We start from the raw sequence: 16,591 nt of genomic DNA, 5'->3' as shown, positions 1-16,591 counted from the left end.
CCAGCTACTCGGGAGGCTGAGGCAGGAGGATCGCTTGAATCTGAGAGGCAGAGGTTGCAGTGAGTGAGAACATGCCATTGCACATTGCCCTCCAGCCTGGACAACAGAGGGAGACTCCGTCTCAAAAAACAAAAAAGACATTATTTTTTGTATTTTTAGTAGAGACAAGGTTTCGCCATCTTGGCCAAGCTGATCTTGAACTCCTGAACCTGTGATCCTCCCACCTCGGCCTCCCAAAGTGCCGAGTTATTTATTTATTTATTTATTTATTTATTTTTTGAGATGGACTCTCACTCTGTCGCCCAGGCTAGAGTGCAGTGGTGCGATCTCAGCTCACTGCAAGCTCCACCTCCTGGGTTCACGCCATTCTCCTGCCTCAGCCTCCTGAGAAGCAAGGACGACAGGTGCCCGCCACCACGCCCGGCTAATTTTTTGTATTTTTAGTAGAGGTGGGGTTTCACCATGTTAGCCAGAATGGTCTCAATCTCCTGACCTCATGATCCTCCCACCTCAGCCTCCCAAAGTGCTGGGATTACAGGTGTAAGCCATCATGCCTGGCCGCCAATAAATTCTTATTTACTTCTGCCTAATACTAGTATCATTTTTTTTTTGATTACACATATAATGCATGCTATTACAATTTGGTTATAGAAGTATATAATGAGAGGTTTTCTTTCCCCCATAATCCCAAAGGCACAGATCACTCCAGAAATTTGTGTTTAAAATTTAAGATATATCTATTTCAATCTTTCCTTATTTCATAGAACGTTTTGAATTAAAGTGTTTATTTCAAAATAAAATACTTAGGCCAGGTGTGGTGGCTCACGCCTATAATCCCAGCACTTTGGGAGACTGAAGTGGGAGGATCACTTGAGCCCAGGGGGTTGAGGCTGCAGTGAATCAAGATTGCCCAACTAGGCCAGGTGCGGTGACTCACACCTGTAATCCCAGCACTTTGGGAGGCCGAGACAGATGGATCACAAGGTCAGGAGTTCAAGATCAGCTTGGTCAAGATGGTGAAAGCTTGTCTCTACTAAAAATACAAAAAAATTAGCTGGGAGTGGTGGCAGATACCTGCAATCCCAGCTACTCAGGAGACTGAGAGAGAATTGCTTGAACCTAGGGGGCAGAGGTTGCAGTGAGCCAAGATCGTGCCACTGCACTCTAGCCTGGGCAACACCGCGAGACTCTGTCTCAAAAAAAAAAAAGATTCCCCAACTGCACTCCAGAGTGAGACCTCATGAAGACAGAGAGAGAGAAAGAAAAGAAAGGAAGGAAGGAAGGAAGGAAGGAAGGAAGGAAGGAGGAAGGAAGGGAGAGAGAAGAAAGAAAGAAGAAAGAAAGAAAAGAAAAGAAATGAAAGAAGAAAAGAAAGAAAGAAAGAAAGAGAAGAAAGAAAGAAGGAAGGAAGGAAGGAACGGAAAGGAAGGAAGAGAGGAAGGGAAGGAAGGAAGGAAGAAGAAGGAAGGAAGGAAGGAAGGAGAGGAAGGGAGAGAAAGAAAGAAAGAAAGAAAGAAAGAAAGAAAGAAAGAAAGAAAGAAAGAATTGAATGCGGCTGAAAAAATCGAAAGGCACAAAAGAATACAATAAGGATTAACCCTCCCTCCACCTCCCACCCTCCGCCACCATCCCGCAGTACCCACTGTCACTATGTCCTATATACATGTGTCTATGCATATACATCTAACCAGTCCCTTTTTGTTTAAACACAAATGGCAGCATGTGACACACTGTGCTGCATCTTGCCTTGTTCATTTAGCCATGAATATCGTAATTCATAGCAGTTAAGCAATTTCTTTGGCCTAAAACTCTATTCTGGTCCTGCTCACTGGTTAATTCATAGCCATACAACAGTGCACAAAGAACATCTACTTTCATCCACCACCACCATCCCCTCCCCTTCCCCTACCCCATTCTCTGGGCTTCTAATCCCCCTCTATTCCCTTCTTCCCGCCCAGGGTACCTACTCACTTACCTGCCAGATGTAGGATGAGGCTTAAGATGACCACTTGAGGATGCATTATGGGATCAGCCTGAAGGAAAATGAGCAGACAGGCTGGTTGGTACCCCCCACCAGACGGTATCTGATCAAGTCTGAATTCTCAGATTGCAACTTATCTTTGGATGACTCATATGAGCCTGCTCTGCTGGAAATGAGAGACCACATACAATGGCTTCCGAGCTCTGTTAGTTCCCTGCGGCTAAGAGCTCTGTGCCTTCCAAAGGACCGGGAAAGCTGTCCGCAGAAACAGCCCCTGACTTCCCAGCTTCTTCCCCACACATAGCCTCCAAACTGACTCCTGGTCCTGATACAGGGGATCAGGGAACAAACAAAAAGGAAACTGGCAGCAGAGAGCCAGCGTGGCTCAATGGCAGCACAAGAGCAAAGGCCAGCCTTCCAGTGGCAGAGCTGCACTTGCTTTTTAGAGTAAACTGGGCCTCTGGTGGACGTGGGGCTTTTCCTGCTCAGTGGCTACAACGATTCATCCCCAGCCTTAACAGTGACATTGCCAAGTTTGCCGTTAGCAAGAGGAATTGACAGTGAATATGAATCACTGTGCCTAACCTTTCAAGCCCCTGGACAGCGTGATTGAGACTGCAGCTCCTTACCATGGGATTTCAAGAGAATGCTTCAGAAAACAGAAGTCTGGAGCAGACTTACGTTCAGATCCAAGCTCTGTCACTCACAATGCTGGGTAACCCTGAGCCTTCCTGAGTTCTCTTCAAACCTCTATTTCCTCAGTTGTAAAATAGCACTAAAAATGCTTCCTCTGTTTCCCACCAGAGATTGATATAATAAGCAAAAAGGGCCACGGAAGAACTTCGAAAACTAAACCTACATAGGCACTAACAGCACTAGCTAAGGTTTTTGGAGAATACTATATAGCAGGCTCTGTGTCAAGCACCCACATGCGTTAAATCAGGCTGTTGACTTCTGCTCTTAATCATTAAACCATGCAAATGTAAGTAAGCTTGCCTAGTACTTCATTAACTCCTCTTCTGGTCTAAGATTTCGGTAACTTCCAAGGAGGCAGTGGTGGTCTGTATCTTGCATCTCATGACAGGATTCATGAGGAAGTGGTCTTGGCTTAATGTGGCCATGGGTCGCAGGCTCCCAGGAGTGGGAACCCCTGACTCCAGCAGCCAGCAGACTCTATACTCTGACATGATGTCTGATGCTACTAACTGGTGACCCAGACACTATTTGGCCTACAAGCGTTTTGTATGGCAGCGTTTAAAAATTCATTTCTTGACCAGGCGTGGTGGCTTGCCCCTGTAACCTCAGCACTTTGGGAGGCCGAGGTAGGCCAATCACCTGAGGTCAGGAGTTCAAGACCAGCCTGGCTAACGTGGTGAAACCCCGTCTCTACTAAAAATACAAAAATTAGCTGGGCATGGTGGTGGGCGCCTGTAATCCCAGCTACTTAGGAGGCTGAGGCAGAAGAATTGCTTGAACCTGGAAGGTGGAGGTTGCAGTGAGATCAAGCCATTGCACTCTAGCCTGGGCAACAAGAGCAAAACTCTATCTCAAAATAAAATAAAATGCTTTTCTTGCCAGGCACAGTGGCTCACGCCTGTAATCCCAACACTTTGGGAGGCCAAGGTGAGTGGATCACCTGAGGTAAGGAGTTTGAGACCAACCCGGGCAACATAGCAAGACTCCCTCTCTGCAAAATAACAAAAAACAAAAAATAATCGTTAGGCCTGGTGTACATGACTGTAGTCCCAGCTACTCAGCAGGCTGAGGCAGGAGGATTTCTTGAGCCCAGCAGTTGGAGGCTATGATTGTGCCACTGCACACCAGCCTGGGTGACAGAGCAAGACCCTGTTTCTTAAGGAAAAAAAGATTTAACAAAAAGTTAAGCTAATTCAATTCAACCAGTCATTACTAACATATTGAGTTGATGGGACATGACTCAATATACTAAGGACATGAAAAATCCAGAATTGTGCAATCGGGCAGTGACATGGGCAAGTAAGCAACTAATGAAATCAGGATGAGTGAGGTAAAGGTAAATATATAATCAGATTACGTCATTCCCCCACTTATAACCCTCTCATACCTCTCTCAGAAAAAATAATAATAATAATTCCTAAGTCTTTACTCAAATTACTGAAGCCCTGGTGATCTGGCCCTGACCTACCCCATAGATTTCTTCTACCACTCTCTCCCCTACTGACTCAGCCCCAGCCACTAGAGCTTTCTTTCCAACTTGCCTCAATCCTAGATGGCTGTGTTCTTCATCTAGCTCCTCTGTCCCACCATTTTCACTTTTTTCCTTTTCATTTTTATCCTGGCTTGAATGTTACCTCCCTGGACATTTCACTGGTCCTTCAGTCTAAAGTAGCCAAACAGTCCCTCTCACTATTATTACCTTATTTCCCTTAATCCATTTTACCTGTATGTGCAGTATATGTGGTGTCTGACTATAGTCCCTCCTGTGGAGTGCTGCCCAGTAGAATTTTGGTAATGGAGTTATTCTGGTAACGGAGTTATTCTGGAACTGATGAACCAAAGAGAGCCAAGACAGGGACATGGAGCCAAGGCTCTGAGATGTTACATAACTGTACAATTCCATAGGATTTGAATTTGAATTCCATAGGATCAAGTCTGTCTCCAGTAGAATATTGGTAACGGAGTTATTCTGTGAGTCATGCACTACAGCAGCCACTAGCCACATATAACTATTAAGCACTTGAAATGTGGCTAGGGCAATGAAGGCATTTTTAATTTTTTTTTTTTTTTTTTCCAAGACAGAGTCTGACTGTGTCACCCAGGCTGGAGTGCAGTGTCACAATCTCGGCTCAGTGCAACCTCCATCTCCTGGGTTTAAGTGATTCTCTTGCCGCAGTCTCCTGAGTAGCTGGGACTACAGACGTATGCCACCATGCCTGGCTAATTTTTGTATTTTTAGCAGAGGCAGCGTTTTACCATGTTGGCCAGGCTGGGCTCAAACTCCTGGCCTCAAGTGATCCCTCACTTCAGCTTCCAAAAGTGCTGGGATTACAGGTGTGAGCCGCCATACCTGGCTTAGAATTTTTTATTTAATTTCATTTGAATTAATATTTCAGATTGCTTGAGCCCAGGAGGCAGTCTTCGGGCAGTTGAGATGGCACTGCTGCACTCAAGCCTTAGATGACAGAGCTTTCAAAAAAATACATTTATTAAAAATAAAAATAATAAAATTTAAATGGTCACACATAGCGACTGTGTTGCATGGCACCCAACTCCAGACCATAAACTCCTTTAAGGCAATTTAAGTATTACTTGAGACCGAGCATGGTTGCTCACACCTGTAATCCTCCCAAAGGAGGCCGAGGCAGGAGGATCACTTGAGGTTAGGAGTTCCAAACCAGCCTGGCCAACATGGTGAAACCCCATCTCTACTAAAAATGCAAAAGTTAGCCAGGCATGGTTGCAGGTGCCTGTAATCCCAGCTACTCAGGAGGCTGAGAGAGGAGAATCGCCTGAACCCAAGAGGCGGAGGTTGCCGTGAGCCGAGATCATGCCACTGCACTCTGGCCTGGGTCACAGAGTGAGACTTCTAAAAAAAAAGCAAAGTTATTAATTGAATAGATAAACAAATGGAAACACAAACCCATAGAGAAAGACCATTCATTTTGACGATGGGGTGTGGGGGTGAGAAGAATTTCTTAAAAAGTTACGTGTGAGAAGAATGGGTGGAGGGTGTTTCAAGTAGAGGAAATGAGGAGCCAGAGAGAGCCAAGACTCTGAGATGTTACATGACTGTACAATTCCATAGGATTGAATTTTCTGACACATGACCATCTCCCATGAGAGACGCCTGTGTTCTAAAGACTCCCAAATAATATAGCACAGTGGGTTTTTGTTTTATGAGCTATACAACCTCCATGAATCACTACTCTTTAGGGCAAACTTCATGACCCCTGAAGGATGCATCCCAGTTGTGGGGTAAAGCTGGAGGTGACAATACTTTGGCACCAAAGCTGAATTTCCAGCTGCTCGCTAGAGAGCCGCATCTGTGTAAACCAAGATTAATGGCAGTGAATTGAAATGATTCAGAACATGGGCTGGGTGTGGTGGCAGGTGCCTATAATCCCAGCTACTTGGGAGGCTGAGGCAGGAAAATTGCTTGAACCTGGGAGGCAGAGGTTGCAGTGAGCCGAGATCGTGCCACTGCACTCCAGCCTGGACAACAGACTGACTCCCTGTCTCAAAAAAAAAAAGAAAGAACTCAGAAAAGAAAATAATTCACTGTTCTTTCCTGCAACCACCATTACTTCCCTGCTATCTCAGAGCACACCTTACCTCCAGCTCCAGCCTCCTGCAAGACACTTCAGCTGCTCATATTCCCCATGCTTTCACCACAGCAAGATCTTCTTAGGCCCCCTCCACAACTAGGGACTCACCAACTCCACGTCATTGTACCTGTAAGGTTCTCCCTCATCCCCATCACTTTATATTAGGCCTCTATAATCCAGACTTCTGCAATTCCCTCCAAAACTGTCTTCCTACCTTTCACTTCTCTTCCTGCCCTGCCCACTGCCCTAAGCTAGTTATTTTCCTTCACTTACTTCTCTGATTTCATAACAAGTAATATGATGCTTCTTTTTTATATATCTTTTACAAAGATATAAAAATTACAAGGTACCTATGTTTACCATAGAAAACATATAAAAGGCCAGGCATGGTGGCTCACACCTGCAATCCCAGCACTTTGGGAGGCCAAAGCAGGAAGATCACTTGAGGTCAGGAGTTCAAGGCCAGCCTGGCCAACATGGCAAACCCCTGTCTCTATTAAAACTACAAAAATTAGCCAGGCATGGTGGCTCATGCCTGTAGTCTCAGATACTAGGGAGGCTGAGGCAAGAAAATCGCTTGAACTTGAGAGATGGAGGCTGCAGTGAGCTGAGATCACACCACTGCACTCCAGCCTGGGTGACAGAGCGACATTCTGTCTCAAAAAAAAAAGAAAAGAAAATATATAAAAATACCAAAAGTGTACTCGTTTAACAATTATTTGTTGATGATCTGCAATATGTTAGAAATGATCCTATTTTTCTGGAATGTACCAATGAACCAAAGACCCCTGGCCTCATGTAACTTACCTTTTTTTTTTTAAGATGGAGTTTCGCTCTCATTGCCCAGGCTGGAGGGCAATGGCACGATCTGAGCTCACTGCAACCTCTGCCTCCCGGGTTCAAGCGCCTCCCGGGTTCAAGCGATTCTCCTGCCTCAGCCTCCCAAAAAGCTGGGATTACAGGCATGCACCACCACACCAGCTAATTTTTGTAATATTAGTAGAGACGGGGTTTCACCATATTGGTCAGGCTGGTCACGAACTCCTGACCTCAAGTGATCCACCTGCCTTGGCCTCCCAAAGTGCTGGGATTATAGCTGTGAGCCACCACGCCCAGCCTCATGTAACTTACATTTAACTGAAAAATAAATATACAGATTTTTAAAACATCACTAAAATGTGATTTATCAACATATTACAAGTTGATGAATGCTAATGCAAAAAAGGCAAAAGGATACGCAAGAGCAGGGTGAAGGTGGTTGGAGTGGAGGGTTGAGGAGGCGCTGAGTTGCAATTTTAAGGTGGTCAGGTTTGAATAGTGTCTACTACTTTCACCAACAAGTTGATTATTTGAACTAAGACAAAGAACAAGGGAGTTAGCCAAGACAGGAAAAGCTTTCCATGGAGACAGGCAGGAAGGGCAAAGGTCCTAAAGCAGGAGGGTGCCTGGTGTGTTCACAGAGCAAGAGAGGCCAGCGTGACTGCAACCGAGCGAGGGACAGGGATCACAGAGGAGTGAGGGCACAGGACAGACACATGGGGCTTAGGAACCATCTTCTGAGGACATAGGCTTTCACCCCACATGAAAAGAAGCACCACTGCAGGGACATAGGGTGATAGGATCTAACTTCCTTTGAGAAGGACCACTGTGGCTGCTAGATTGAGAAGCAGGGAGACCTATCAGGAGACTATGGCAAGATTCCAGAAGAGATGGGTTAGCAGTGGAAGTGGTCAATGAACTTTCCTCACTCAAGCTAGAGTAGCCAGATGTGATGGCTCACAGCTGTAATCCCGGGACTTTGGGAGGCCAAGGTGGGAGGATTGCTTGAGCCCAGGAGCTCAGACCAGCCAGGGCAACGTAGCGAGACCTCATTTCTACAAAAAAAAGAAAAGAAAAGAAAATTAGCCAGGCATGCTGGCATGCAACTTGTAGTCCCAGCTACTCAGGAGGAGGCTGAGGCAGGAGAATGGCTTGAGCCAAGGAGGTGGAGAAGATGAAGCAAACAGGATTTCCTATAGGATATGAGGAGAAAGGGCCTAAGATGACTCCAAGGGTTTCGTCCTGAGCCCCTGGAAGAGCTGGAGGTGCTAACCAATTGAAACAAGGAAAGCTGCAAAGGCTGGGCTCAGTGGCTCGCACCTATAATCCTAACACCTTGGGATGCTAAAGCGGGTAAATCACCTGAGGTCAGGAATTCAAGACCAACCTGGCCAACATGGCAAAACCCTGTCTCTACTAAAAATACAAAAAATTAGCCAGGCATGGTGGCGGGTGCCTGTAATTCGAACTACTCAGGAGGCTGAAGCAGAAGAATTTATTGAACCCAGGAGGCAGAGGTTGGAGTGAGCCAAGATCATGACACTGCACTCTAGCCTGGGCAACACAGGAAGACTCTGTCTCAAAAAAAAAAAAAAAAAAAAAAAAAAAACCCTGCATGACCACAGGTTTTAGAGGAAATATTCAGGGTTTTAAGTATGTTGAGTTTGACATGTCTTAGACCCATGTGGAGACTGCTGGAGTTCAGGAGGGAGATCTGAGCTAAAGATGCAATTATGAGTTATTGGCTTAGAAATGGTATTTTAAAGCCAGGAGCCTGAATGAGGTAGGAATTCAAAGGATGAGATTCAAAGGAATGCTGGATGCTAAGGACTAGGTCCTGGAGCCTTCCAGCATTAAAAGGTTAAAATGGGGCCAAGCATGTTGACTCATGCCGGTAATCCCAACACTTTGGGAGACTGGGGCAGGCTGATAACTTAAGGTCAGGAGTTCCAGGCCAGCCTGGCCAACGTGGTGAAACGCCATCTCTACATAAAAATAAATTTTAAGGCTGGGCGTGGTGACTCACGCCTGCAATCTTAACACTTTGGGAGGCCAAAGTAGGCTGATCATTTGAGGTCAGGAGCTCCAGGCCAGCCTGGCCAACATGGTGAAACTCTGTCTCTACTAAAAATACAAAAATTAGCCGGGCGTGGTGGCGCATGCCTGTAATCCCAGCTACTCAGGAGGCTGAGGCAGGAGAATTGCTTGAACCTGGGAGGCAGAGGTCGCAGTAAGACAAGATCATGCCACTGCACTCCAGCTTGGGTGACAGAGCAAGACTCCGTCTCAAAATAATAACAATAATAATAATAATTAATTTTAAAAAAATTTTTAAAGGCTGAGGTGGAAGAGGCACCAACATAGAAATGGAAGCAGCCCAAGGAGGTAAGAGAAAAAGCAAAATGGTCCTGGAAGCCAAGTGAAGCAAATGCATCAAAGAACAGGTGCAATCATGAGTCAAATGCTGCAAAGGAAAGGGATAAGATTTCTCATAGACTGAGCAAGCTGCAGATTATCAGTGAGCACAGTACTTTATACTGCAGTAAAAAGTTTACAAGGAGGAAAATCAGGAGATAATTGAATACAGGAAACACTTTCAAGGAGTTTACATTGAAAAAAGTAGTTGGACGTGAGTGCCTATAGTCTCAGCCATTTGGGAGGCTAATGGGGAGGGATCACTTGAGCCCAGGAGTTTGAGGCTGCAGTGAGATATGGTAGCACTATATCCTGAGAGTCCCTGTCTTCCAAAAAAAAAAAGTTTTGCAAAATGGAAGGAGAAAATCCTGGGTGTTTTTTTAAGTGATAAAATAACACCATGTTTGTATGATCTGGAGACAATCAAGAGGAAGAAAGGGAAAAATTGCTGGGGCAACAAGTCAACAGAAGAGTGTGATCCTTTGCCCATTTAGAAGGTTCTAATTCACAACCAGGGATATCTTGTTGGTGCACACGCTAAGCAAGCACATATATCTGGGGAAGCTCCAGGTTGACTGCTTCCTCAGTGAAGTAGGAAACAGTTAAAAGTTAGCAGTAAGGGCCAGGCACAGTGGCTCATGCCTGTAATCCCAGCACTTTGGGAGGCCGAGGCGGGCGGATCACCAGAGGTCAGGAGTTCAAGACCAGCCTGACCAACAAAGAGAAACCCTGTCTCTACTAAAAATACAAAATTAGCCGGGCATAGTGGTACATGCCTGTAATCCCAGCTACTCGGGAGGCTGAGGCATGAGAATCACTTGAACTCGGGAGGCGGAGGTTGTAGTAAACTGAGATTGCACCATTGCACTCCAGTCTGGGCAACAAGATCAAAACTCCGTCTCAAAAAAAAAAAAAAAAAGTTAGCAGTAAGGATGGGGAAGAGGTTTGCGGAATTTGAAGACAGCTTTAGGAGAGCAAATGAAGTAGGGACAAATGTTCCACCATCTGGCAGCACTACATCTGGCAGCACTCAGGTTATCACTGGAAGTAGGAGGTCATGAGGTTGATGCTCTGCGGCTACCTGCAGCTGCAGGCTATGGGGAACGAAGAGGACCCACATCAGCAGATAACTTCTTAATCTTCCCAGATATTTCTCTAAACATCATTTCCCCTTCAAAGGCATTTGCCAGTGCCTTTAAGGCAAAGTCCATACTCTAAAAGCTGCCCACCTTCCCAGGCTGGTCACACCCTGTCACTCTAAGCCTCACAAAGTTCCAAACAAACCGAATTGCTTATACTCACTAATCTTTGCAAGCTTAATAATTTCTAACACATGAAACTACTACAAACCTTCAAAAATCAGAAACCCAGCATGGGCAACAGAATGAGTCCCCATCTCTATGGAAAAAAAGAAATTAGCTGTGCATGATTGCACAAGTGTGTTGTCCCAAGTATTTGGAAGGCTGAGGTTGAAGGACCGATTGAGCCTGGGTCAAGGCTGCAAGGAGCTGTGATTGTACCACTGCATTCCAGCCTGGGCAGCAGAGCAAGACCCTTTCAATCTCTCTCTCTCTCTCTCTCTCTCTCTCTCTCTCTTTTTATTTTTTGAGATGGAGTTTCGCTGTTGTTGCCCAGGCTGGAGTACAATGGCTCGATCTCGGCCCACGGCAACCTCCACCTCCCGGGTTAAAGCAACTCTCCTGTGTCAGCTTCCCAAGTAGCTGGGATTACAGGCATGTGCCACCATGCACAACTAATTTTTTGTATTTTTAGTAGAGACAGGGTTTCACCATGTTAGCCAGGATGGTCTCCATCTCCCATCCTCAGGTGATCTGCCTACCTCGGCCTCCCAAAGTGTTGGGATTACAGGCATGAGCCACCATGCCCGGTGAGCAAGACCCTTTCTCAAAACAAAACAAAACAGCCGGGCTTGTAATCCCAGCACTTTGGGAGGCCGAGGTAGACAGATCACTTGAGGTCAGGAGTTCCAGACCAGCCTGGCCAACATGGTGAAACCCTGTCTCTACTAAACATACAAAAAAAATTAGCCAGGCATGGTGGCAGGCGCCTGTAGTCCCAGCTACTCAGGAGGCTGAGGCAGGAGAATCGCTTGAACCCGGGAGGCAGAGGTTGCAGTGAGCTGAGATGGAGCCACTGCACCCCAGCCTGGGCAACAGAGCAAGACTGTCAAAAAATCAAAACAAAACAAAACAAAAAGTCAGCAGCAAGGCTGAGTGCTGTGGCTCACGCCTGTAGGCCCAGCCCTTTGGGAGGCCAAGGCAAGTGGATCACTTGAGCCCAGAAGTTTGAGACCAGCCTAGGCAACATAGTGAAACCATATCTCTACAAAAAAAGTTGTAAAAATTAGCTGGCCATGGTGATGCACTCAAGTAGTCCCAGCTACTCAGGAGGTTGGGGTGGGAGGATAGCTTGGGCTCAGGAGTTCAAGGTTACAGTAAGCTATGATTGAGCCACCGCACTCCAACCTGTGTGACAAAGCAAGACTGTCACAAAAGTCAGCAGCCAGTACTAAGCTTCTGCTTTACTGAGCATTATCTTTATATGGGTTTTTTTTTTTTACAATTTTTTTTTGAGACAGACTTTTATGGCTCACTTCATCCTCCACCTCCCAGGCTCAATCCATCCTCCTGCCTCAGCCTCTCCAGTAACTGAGACTGCAAGCATGTGCCACCACACTCAGCAAATTTTTCTATTATTTTTCAGGTAGATCTCACTGTGTTACCTAGGCTGGTCTCGGATTCCTGGGCTCAAGCAATCCCCCTGCTTCAGCCTCCCAGCGCATTGGGATTACAGGTATGAGCCACCACGCCCCCTAATATTTTTACTTTACAAATCATAAAACTACTAACAGAGCTATGCCCTCAGCAGTTCCACATTATTGCATAATACCCATTTTACAGAAAAGGAGAAGCTCACCAAAAGTATGTGTTGCACCTAAAGTCACAGTTTCAAGTCAGCCTGAATAAATACGGCTTGACACAAATGTACCACACAATTTTCTGCAGTTTTATTTCTTCGTCCTATTTCTCACACTAAACTTGCCCAGGTAAAGTTTAAATAAGGCCGCTATTGCAGTCCATGATTCCATTTAAATAAAAGTCAATTTCTCAGGAAATCCAAAAAACTCTATTTTATGTAAATTTCCCCTAAATTTCTTGGCTCAATCATTATTGTCCTTACCTCTCATATAAAACTACGAAAGTCCAAGCAACTATATCCTGGTTTTCTCTTTGTCATAAGTTTCCAGAGGATCGCACTTACCAGTTAGTTAGAAGGCAGTTTTCCAACTTCTCCTCCCTCCTCCTGGTCTGTTTGTAGCCCTCCTCCAAAGATCTTTATAGATTAAGACTACATTCACCCAGAATTCCATTCTTTATCTCTTTGCCGCACCCTCACATAAGAATACTGGGAAGCACGTTTGAACATTACATTTCTCCAGTTGGCTGATCTTTTTACTGGACTTGATCCACTTACAAATTTAAACAGATTACAGGGAGATTGTTACAGTACTTGTTCTCTACTGGACATTTGTTTTGTTTCATTTTTTGGGTTTTCTTTTTCTTTTTTTTTTTTTTTGAGACAGAATCTTGCTCCGTCGCCCAGGCTGGAGTGCAGTGGTGCAATCTCCTCTCACTGTAACCTCCACCTCCCGGGTTCAAGCGATTCTCCTGCCTCAGCCTCCCAAGTAGCTGGGACTACAGGCACTCGCTACCATGCTTGGCTAATTTTTGTATTTTTAGTAGAGTCGGGGTTTCACCATGTTGGCCAGGCTGGTTGCTAACTCCTGACCTCCAGTGATCCACCCTCCTTGACCTCCCAAAGTTCTGGGATTACAGGCGGGAGCCACCACACTCTGCTGGGCTATTTTTAAAGATTCAGCCAAGATCTGGATGTTAGGTCAGACTCCAGGACTGAAAAATTATACAGACTTTGTGAACGCTGGTGCAGGAAAGGACTTTAAACTACCTGAGGCCAAGTTTCCTCAATTTATAGTGAATAAACCAAGGTCCAAACAGTGGAATAGAGTGTGGGACCCGTAGAAGCCACTGGAGGCAGAGGCAGAAGTAAAAGCCAGGTTAACTTTTCCTATTCCACTGTTCTTGTTACACAACAAACATTGCTTCAATAAATATTTATTGAGCACCCCATGCGAAGAATGGAATATTTTGATTTTTCTTTTCTTTCTTTTATATTTATTTATTTATTTATTTATTTATTTATTTATTTATTTTTTGAGACAGGGTCTTGTTCTGTTGCCCAAGCTGGAGTGCAGTGGCACATTCATGGTTCACTACAGCCTTGACTACCCCAGCTCAAGCGATCCTTCTGCTTCAGTCTCCTGAGTAGCTCAAGCACTCGTCCCACCTTGGCCTCCTAAAGTTCTGGGATTATGCGTGTGAGCCACTGTGCCCAGCCTTCTTACTCATTCTTTCTATTTTTTTTTAACCCATTAAGCATTCTCAACCCCAAGAACAAGGTGCGTGTTCTTGGCACCTTTGTCGAAAATGAATTCACCGTAGGTGTTGCATGCAGCTTTTACCAGATGGGATTAGAGAAGTTTTTTTAAAGAACTCTGTACACTCCCAAACCAAGACCACCACAGGACCTGGACACCGTGTTGAACCGCCCATGACATTAAGTAACGACTATGTAAAATGTATGCTGAGTTCTATCAAAACCTTTATCAAAACATTGTGCTAGTGGTAGGCATTGTGGCTTTTAAAAATGTTGATTCTGCTTAATAATGATATATGTTAATAAAATGCCAGCTTTTTACTGGGAACTTAGACATGGAAATATTTTCAAAACATATGGCTGGGTGTGGTGGTTCACACCTGCTTTGGAGGCTAAGGTGGGAGGATCACTTGAAACCAAGAGTTCGAGTCCAGCCTGGCCAACATGATGAACTTAGTATTTAGTATTTTATTTTATTTTATTTATTTTTGAGACAAAGTCTAACTCTGTCACCTAGGCTGGAGTGCAGTGACACAATTTCGGCTCACTACAACCTCTGTCTCCCAGGTTCAAGCGATTCTCCTGCCTCAGCCTCCCAAGTAGCTGGAACTACAGGCTTTTGCCACCACACCTGGCTAATTTTTATATTTTTAGTAGAGATGGGGTTTCACCATGTTGGCCAGGCTGGTCTCTAACTCCTAACCTCAGGTGTTCCACCCACCTCAGCCTTCCAAAGTGCTGGGATTACAAGTATGAGCCACTGGGCCCGGCTAGTATTTAGTATTTTAGACACTACTAAAAAAAGAAGAAAAATAGCCAGCAGTTGTACCACATGACTGTAATTCCAGTTACTCTGAAGGCTGAGCCACAAAAATTGTTTGAACCCAGGAGGCAGAGGTTGCAATGAGCCAAGATTGCACCACTATGCTACAACCTGGGTGACAGAATGAGACTCTGTTTAAAAAGGAAAAGAAAAGAAGTATTTCCAGGAAATATTAAATTAGGCCGGGCATGGTGGCATGTGTCTGCATTCCCAGTTACTAGAGAGGTGGAGGCAGGAGGATCTCTTGAGCCCAACAGGTTGAGGCTGCAGTGAGCCATGATTGCACCACTGCACTCCAGCCTGGGTGACAGAGGGAGACCCTGTCTCAAAAAAATACAAAAACAAACAAACAAAAAGAAATATTAGATCAAAAACAACAACACGGTGGCTCCTGCCTGTTATCTCAGCACTTTAGGAGGCTGAGGTGGGAAGATCACCGAGTCCAGGAGTTTGAGACCAACCAGGGCAATGCAGGGAGACTTTGCATCTACAAAAAATAAACAAAAATTAGCTGAGTGTGGTGGCGTGTGCCTGTAGTCCCAGATACTTGAGAGGCAGAAGTGAGAGGAAAACACAATTTAAAACACACACACACAACCACCACCACCACTACCCATTTTATAGGAATCCATTTTTGCAAAAACACTACAATGAAATGACAGCATATGTATGTATATATGCATATGTACCTATGTGGAAAAGTTACGGGAAAGAATCTACGAAACTAGTCAGGTCACCATATCCTGTCTGGTAGAGAAGCAGTCTGGGAAAAGAGGAACTTTCAGTTTGAGGCTACATATTTATGTATCATTTGTTTGTTTGTTTGTTTGTTTGTTTGTTTGTTTGTTTTGAGATGGAGTTTCACTCTTGTTGCCTAGGCTGGAGTGCCATAGCACGATCTCACCTCACCGCAACCTCTGCCGCAACCCGGCTAATTTTGTATTTTTAGTAGAGACGGGGTTTCTCCATGTGGTCAGGCTGGTCTCAAACTCCCGACCTCAGGTGATCTGCCCACCTTGGCTTCTCAAAGTGCTGGGATTACAGGTGTGATCCACCGTGCCCAGCCATTTATGTATCATTTCAGTATTTTACAAGAACGTACCAATGTACTGTTTATATACTATAATGCATGCAAAGTGTTTTAACAACAAAAAGCAAAACCCAATCCCAAAACTGTACATTCTTGCAAAAGTAAAGTTCTTTTTTTTTTTTTTTTTTTTTCTGAGACAGGGTATTTTTCTGTCACCCAGGGTGGAGTGCAGTGACACAAACATGGCTCACTGTGGCCTCGACTTCCTGAGTTCAACCAATTCTCTCACCTCAACCTCCTGAGTAGCTGGAAGGACAGGCACATGCCACCAGCCACCACACTCTGCTAATTTTTTTTATATTTTGTAGAGACAAGGTTTCTCTCTATGCTGCCCAGGCTGTTTTGAAACTCCTGGGCTCAAGCTCAAGCAATCCTCCTGTCTTGGCCTCCCAAAGTGCTAGGATTACAGGTGTGAGCTACCACGCCCAACCATAAGTGGAAGTTCTTTTACATTCACATAATATACTTCATTTTTCACAGCCTAACTACAATCATCCTTTTCTTTAACCCAGAAAGATAGAGAGAAAAAATAGCAACTGAAGTTGCCAGAAGCTAGACTTGGACATCACCAAGCATCTAGAAAAACGGAAGATTATGAATGCTTTAATAAACATAAAAGTGCTACACCACAAAGCACATGTTCTTCTTTTTTTTTTTTTTTTTTTTTTTTTTTTTTTTTTTTT

The 16,591-nt window shown here is 44.8% G+C and overlaps 1 protein-coding gene across 3 annotated transcripts in view; it reads right to left on the bottom strand.

The window, feature by feature from the left end:
- HAVCR1 (hepatitis A virus cellular receptor 1) overlaps positions 1 to 2,874 on the bottom strand; it is a 36,003-nt gene extending 33,129 nt beyond the window's left edge. The window contains exons 1-2 of one of the 3 annotated variants that reach the window (XM_017854392.1): positions 2,611 to 2,874; positions 1,976 to 2,033 (exon numbers count right to left, since the gene is read on the bottom strand). In XM_017854392.1, the coding sequence (XP_017709881.1) occupies positions 1,976 to 2,033; positions 2,611 to 2,613 (61 nt within the window). In that variant the 5' untranslated portion in view covers positions 2,614 to 2,874. Of the gene's footprint in view, positions 1 to 1,975; positions 2,034 to 2,566 lie in introns of all 3 variants that reach the window. The other 2 variants (XM_017854390.1, XM_017854391.1) reach the window with 2 other exon arrangements.
- Between the last annotated feature and the right edge of the window lie 13,717 nt (positions 2,875 to 16,591).

The sequence above is a fragment of the Rhinopithecus bieti genome, unplaced genomic scaffold, assembly GCF_001698545.2.
Source record: "Rhinopithecus bieti isolate Rb0 unplaced genomic scaffold, ASM169854v2 scaffold_38833, whole genome shotgun sequence".
Lineage (NCBI taxonomy): Eukaryota > Metazoa > Chordata > Mammalia > Primates > Cercopithecidae > Rhinopithecus > Rhinopithecus bieti.
The sequence above is the reverse complement of the archived record's forward strand: the minus strand, read 5'-3'. Positions and strand labels throughout refer to the sequence as shown.